Source organism: Triticum urartu, unplaced genomic scaffold (genome assembly GCF_003073215.2).
Source record: "Triticum urartu cultivar G1812 unplaced genomic scaffold, Tu2.1 TuUngrouped_contig_6002, whole genome shotgun sequence".
In the NCBI taxonomy this organism is placed as follows: Eukaryota; Viridiplantae; Streptophyta; class Magnoliopsida; order Poales; family Poaceae; genus Triticum; species Triticum urartu.
In genome coordinates this window covers 8631-15346 of record NW_024116727.1, presented here as the reverse complement: position 1 = coordinate 15346, position 6716 = coordinate 8631, and the positions used below count along the sequence as shown (strand labels likewise).

General features: G+C 46.4%; 2 protein-coding genes across 2 annotated transcripts; both read left to right on the top strand.

Annotated features, from left to right (window-relative positions):
- The first annotated feature begins 1724 nt into the window (after positions 1-1724).
- Positions 1725-4337, top strand: LOC125530002 (sphinganine C4-monooxygenase 1-like). Its single transcript, XM_048694416.1, has 3 exons — positions 1725-2091; positions 2324-2619; positions 3514-4337. Exons 2-3 carry the CDS (start codon positions 2392-2394, stop codon positions 4078-4080), a joined length of 795 nt encoding a protein of 264 aa, XP_048550373.1. The 5' UTR covers positions 1725-2091; positions 2324-2391; the 3' UTR covers positions 4081-4337.
- Positions 4338-5694: 1357 nt separating this feature from the next.
- LOC125530003 lies at positions 5695-6319 on the top strand. Its single transcript, XM_048694417.1, has 2 exons — positions 5695-5933; positions 6000-6319. The coding sequence occupies exons 1-2, from the start codon at positions 5754-5756 to the stop codon at positions 6198-6200; spliced, it is 381 nt and encodes a 126-aa protein (XP_048550374.1). The 5' UTR covers positions 5695-5753; the 3' UTR covers positions 6201-6319.
- Positions 6320-6716: the final 397 nt, after the last annotated feature.

Genomic DNA, 6716 nt, shown 5'->3' with positions numbered 1-6716 from the left:
GAGTACGACTCCTTCAACCCCGTTCTCTTGAACGCTTCCGCATAGCGATCTACAAGGGTATGTAGATGCACTCTCCTTCCCCTCGTTGCTGGTTTCTCCATAGATAGATCTTGGTGACACGTAGGAAAATTTTGAATTTCTGCTGCGTTACCCAACAATACCTTAGTTATATCAATATTAAATTTTGTAAATTTGAGTGTAAAATGCATTCATCAATCATCAAACAACAAACATCGAATAGTTGGTGGCCATGGCCGGTTGGACTGAGAGGGCCATGCACTACACCTCCGTTGCCACCAGACGAGCTCACAGTTGCCCCATGGACAAATGATCCGCAAGAGCACCCAACTAGGCCAAGAAGACCATGGTTACCGCATTCTATGCTGCATGAGCTACTCGCTTTGGGATGAAATCGAAGGAACCACATCCACGACTAGCCAGGCTGAGAGGGAAAGATATCCACCTATGCGGTCAATTAGGCTATATCACCGATGGGCCACCATCTGCCATGAGTGAGACCAGCTAAACCTAGTGGGTCTCTCCCAAGTCTGACCATATCTACTCTAGGGGCGTCTCCTTCGGCTCATTAGCAATACCACGTCAGACACCGCCACATGCCCATCGCATGCGCCGTCTAATTGACAATATGATTGTTGACTTAGATCGAAAGAAGGCATTGCTGATGGAATTGGAAGTAGACAGATACAAAATTATGAATCGCAAAAAGAGGGATAATTTTAAAGATTTGGAAATTTTGCAAGCCCAAAGCCAAGGATGAAATTTCCCATAATGGTGCCATGAATCCAATTCCTAATGAAAAATTGGTGATCCATGAGAGCTTAATTGGCAGTGCATGAGGGGATCAGTTGTACGATTACCATCCATGCAAAGGAGGTGGACAGATAAAATACAGGGCACACTAAATCGATCTATTAATTTCAATGCATGTGAGAGAGCGGGAGAGGTATCCGAGCGATATTTGGAAGAGATTGTCCGGAATAATTGCGAGTAAAGGGTATGTAACAACTTGAGGTTGCCCTATTTCAAAACTCCCCTCTAATCTCGTGCTCGCTCCTTGGTTATGTTGTTTTTCTTTTTCTTAAACAAGCGAAATGCACTCATATTAGTTAAGGCATACAAATCTGGTTGCTCCAGATTTGCAAATTTAAATTAAGCCTGAGTGATTATATTATATCTGATATGATCTAAAACCAGGTCAATATGTACACAATCTTAAAGTATTCACATGTAAAAGTTATGGTTTAATTTTTATATGTTGTACGGTCGTTCGTCAAAGTTAAAAACTTTATTTGTAAAATAATGCTTGTTTCATGACCTAGAGAACTCGATGTATTCCCTTCAATCCATAAGAATTGACGTTGTTTATACTCCCTTCGTCTGCAAATATCCATTACTTCGATAAGTATTTCCGGACAAATGTACTGTATAAAGTAACATGGTGGGAGTAGTGTTTTTTATTATTCTAAGATGATTATACTTCTAGTGAATTTTTTTTTTCTACTAATAGATCTGGAACCTCCTGAAAACTTCAGAAGAGACGGCGGATTTCATCGTCTCGCCACCACGGATCCTCTACTCCACCAAGCAAGCACGGCGCACGATCTCGCTGCGACGATCTTCCGCCCACGTGGCCCCGCCGCAGAGAATCCCGTGCGCGTGCCGGCCGCCATTATTTTCTCCGGCGTTAGGGTTAAAAGATTGCCCAGCTCAGCTGCCGCCTCCGTCAGTCAGCTGGTCAGAGCCCATGGCATTTCAGATCAGTCAAAACAGGAACCGATAGGAGGGGTGGGCGGCCGCAAATTATCTTCTCCTCTCCTCTCCCACGCGGTCTCCTCCTCGCGGTCGCCGCTCGGGTCAGGCTGGTATCCCCCCTAAGCCAGCCGCCGGTCTCGCCGGCCTTCGCGGACCCAACGCATTGCCGCCCCCGCTTTAAACTAGCCCCTTAATAAGCTGCCGTCTGCAGCGTCTCCTGCCGTCCTCCGAGCAGGGGCAGCACGAGGAAGTCCTCCTCCCCTCTCTCCCGCTGCCACTTGGACGGCGAGCTGCTGGAGCTTTCCTACCTCCGGCCTGGTAAGATCCGACCTGGTTTGTCAGATTCTGCAGACAAAAACGCTTTCTTGGGGCTCCAGCTTTGCGGAACCGCATCCAGGACTGCGCATTTGCGGTTCTTGGCGGCGACGCTGGCGCTGGTGCCCTCCCCTTTGGATTTATGCTGCGTTTGGGCTCAAGATTTGGGTTTTTTTCACCCGTTTTATCTCCGTCCCCGATTTGGTACTAGTTTTAACTGTCCGGGTGTTTGCAGCGGAAGGATTCAAATAGTGGACGGGCTACAGGCAGTAAAGATTTGGAGAGCTGGGGGAGCACACTGGGATGGCGTTTGCGGTCTCCGACGAGCTGCTGGGCACATTCGTGCCGATTGCGGTGTACTGGCTCTATTCGGGGCTGTACATCGTGATGGACAGGATGGAGATTGACGACTACCGGCTCCACCCCAAAGGGGAGGAGGAGGTGAAGAACGTCGTCTCCAAGTGGACGGTCGTCAAGGGTGTCCTTGTGCAGCAGGGGTTTCAGATTGCGGTCTCACTTCTCCTGTTCACGGTAAATAATCCTCTTGACATTATGATCTTTACCATGGAAAACTTCTTGTTGTGATGCTATTAAATCCATGGTGGACTGATTCGTTGTGCTGGTTTAGCTTCATAGGATGTCCACATACAGGATGGTTAGAAAGATTATTGGTCTATTTGGGTTAAAATTCAGTTTAAATCAGACATGACACAGTGAACAATTTTGAAACATAGGCTTTGATTAAGTCTTTGACAGTTTCTGAATGATGGTTAAACCAGCGAGTTCAAACCTTTCTGTTGAAAATAACAAGCAAGTTCAGACCCTTCTACGGAATAGCTTGCTGTTGGCAGTTTTAGCATGAAAAAATAGCTGAGTAGCAAACAGTCTAGTGTTCATATGGAGATTGAAAGAGAGTCTTAGATTACTTATGGACCACGAGGATGTAGTGCTGTTTTTGTCGATTGAATATGTATGAACTGTTAGCTCTCTTGTCAAGAGTCACAATGGTCGTATTCACATTGGGGAATTTATTTCAAGGCAGTAAAGTTGCTTCCCGTGATTTTATTGGTTGAAGTAGATCTTGAAAGACTTGAAACCAGTGTATGTTGTTGATTTAAAACTAAGGCTTAGATTTATTTTCCGGTCATTTTGCTGTTTGTTTTGTAGATGGATTAGTGAACTATGCACCTAGGCCTGGCGAGTTTCAAACATTTTAGTTCTTCATTTAATGAATTCCAGAACTTCTGGTCGTGCTTTCCAAAGGAAATTGAGTCTTAAATAGTACAGATATATCTCCATTATCAGTGGAAGTTATTTTTCTCTCTTTGAACAAAGTCTGGCTTTTAACACTGATTTCAGAATTACCTGATGAAATTTCATACACGGGTAACTGTACCTAAGATCTGCAAATGTGATAAAATGCAGATCATTGGTGATGACAGCGGTACTGTGAGAAAGCAGCCTCCCGCCCTGGTGATAGCACTGCAATGTATCATCGCAATGTTTGTTATGGACACATGGCAGTACTTCATGCACAGATACATGCACATCAACAAGTTCTTGTACAAGCATATCCACTCGAAGCATCACACTCTTGTGGTTCCATACGCGTTTGGCGCTCTTTACAACCATCCCCTCGAGGGCCTCATTTTGGACACGATTGGTGGCGCCCTCTCGTTCCTCGTCGCCGGAATGACTCCTAGGACGTCCATATTCTTCTTCTCATTCGCAACCATCAAGACCGTCGACGATCACTGCGGCCTGTGGCTTCCTGGGAATATCCTCCACATGCTGTTCAGCAACAACAGCGCTTACCATGACATCCACCACCAGCTCTACGGCAACAAGTACAACTTCTCGCAGCCGTTCTTCGTCATGTGGGACAAGATCCTCGGGACCTACATGCCATACACTCTGGAGGAGCGCAAGGGAGGAGGTTTGGAGGCGCGCCCTGTTAATCTCGGACTCGCAGCGCAGAGCAAGTCTGACTAAGTGATTCACTTTCTCCCGGTCTTCACTTGCCCGGTGAAGAATGCTCTACCTGATCTTTTCTAACTACATTTGTGTTGTAGAATTCTTTTCCTGTCCATATAGATAAAGCATCTTGCTGGAATGCCGTTGTGTACCAAGGTATAGCAAATAAAACACTGTGTAAAGATGATCCACTCTGATTTGCTCATGTGGGTTGGTTGTGTGTGAGCCTCATGCTGATGATGGCCAAAGTGAGCTGGTATTATTAGCACTACATACATTATGCAGCAGTGCGTTGGCCCTCACATTCTTAAAGCTTCTCTGTGCTGTCATGGACATTGTCTCTCCGACTAATGCTGATTCCTGATGCTTGGGCTCTTTTAGATTTTAAAAGGAGCTGTTGTTAATTTCTGTATGGACCAGGCTGTCTGATGGACAGTGCCAGCCTGAAAGAACGTGGTTCTGTTTGTCTGCAAACCTAGCATTGGGCAGCCATGAGCACACAGAGGTGACCTAAAAGAAGCAGAGAGCCCACGGGAAACGCAGCCTCCAAATAAGTTCAGGAAACACACAGCAGTTTCTACTGCGGGCATGTGTATCTGTGATATTTTTATGTTTGAATAACTGCACGCATGTGCTTAGTCAAATAGGTGCTATGTGCATTCAGCATTACTCCCTTCGTCCCATAATATAACAGCGTTTTTAACACTAGTGTAGTGTCAAAAATATTCTTATATTATGGGACGGAGGGAGTATTTTGCTATTTCAGGTTGCTTGTTGGAGAATAATAACAAATCTGGTTCGCTGTTATTCTCAAGTGTACCGAGTGCTGTTTTAGGTGTACGTGAGTGAACATTTCTGGAGTCTTGCTATCGATGTATATTTACAAATATTTGGGCGCAATACTGAGCAGTATGAAACACACACAAGTGCACCATGAAAAAAGAACATCTGTTTCCGCAACAACAACAAAATCTGAAAAAAAAAACACGTAGATGTGCCCGTGTTAGTCTTGTGCCAAAACTGTGATTGCGTAGTACATAATGAAAAAAAATCACATATATGAAAAATATTTACCATGAAAATGGTTCCTGCTTTCTAAAGAATCTGTGGAAGTTAACACACTAGAATAATATGATATGAGTTGTATTTGGCTAACGTTTTTTTAAGAGCTGTGTTGATTAATAAAAGGATAGATTTAAGAGTGGAAGAGATGTCTCCTCCCCAATCTTCATGTTGCGCATAGTTAGTTGGTGAAGAATATAGGAGCCAATGACAACGATAAATCGCGTGTGCACATGCGGCCACGCGAGGTCGTTATCCGCACCGGTAGTCCCCACACGATTCATGCTAACTCCAATACGACGTTCGCGTATAAAGGCCATTGGGCAGCGTATCCCATCTCGTATAGCTCTCGTATTAATCTCTGCGCATCAGTGAAGGCCCACATGGCATCTGGTAGTGACAACGGCTAGCTGAAACAGAAGGCAGCGACCGCATTTACTGCCCGGCAGTGACAACGGCTACCCGCATCAGGCGTGTGAGGGAGATCGCGTTGGTCACCGTTTAGTCGCAACGGCTAGCTGGGCGACGCTCCTCGCTGGCTATTTAAACGCCATCCTTCCTTGCTTTGGATGGCCATTCCAAGCTTCTCCCATTCTCCATTATTCTCAGATTATCTGGGCTTGCAAAGCATGTGTTCGTCCATGTCCCGTAGCAGTGCGACACCACCGCCATCTCATCACACGAGCAACCAGATGCCGCCACTCCCGCTCATCCGTTGCCCCGAATGCAACGCCGGCTACGTCCTGTGGTTTGTCTCCGGGACAGAACTAAACCCAGGGAGGCACTTCTACAAGTGCGAACGGCATGGGGTAAGTTTTTTCATATCCTCGCAGCTCATGTTCTCCGGGGCATGCTGATTCTTGTTCATTCTGCAGCATGGAGGGTGCAAGTTTTGGAAGTGGGAGAACAAGTACATACAGTACTTAAGCCAGCGGTGGGGACATCTGATTTCGCACGCGTTGGTTCATCGCCACGTCGCGCTGCTCGAGCAGAACCATGCATTCCTGAAGAACATATTGATGCTGTGCCTCGCGAATTTGGTGGTCATGGTCACTATCTTCCTCCTCAAGTTCTGAAGCACCACCCCGTCCTGCGTACGTAGTGTCGTACTCATACATGCCTTCGTCTTGCTGCCGCTCAGTGGAGTTTGATGTACCCACCGCATTGCCATGGCCACGCACAGGGCAATGTCGTAGTCACACATGGGCTGTATCCCCTCTGCGTAGGGAATGCTGTTTCCTTTTCGTATGTTACAGTATCTCTAGCGATCTGCATGTATCAGTTAGTACGTCCAGCTTGCCCATGCAAGGGGGGGAGCTGCTAAGTGCAATTAATTATGTACCCCGCCGTCGTAATTAGACTGTCTCTAATCAAGAAACAGATGCAAACACGTATTTTTTGTAAGAGAGAGTGGAGTCATGAGTCATCGCCCAGTCGTCGTCCGCCATGCACTTGAATGCACCAATAAGAGAAGGCAATGCGCCCCATCAATGCCACACCCATGATTGATTGCTCCAATTACGACGGCCTGCAACGGAGCAGAAGACGCCAGGGCACGCGTGCTCTATAAATTGAGCTCCCGCGGCCCGAGC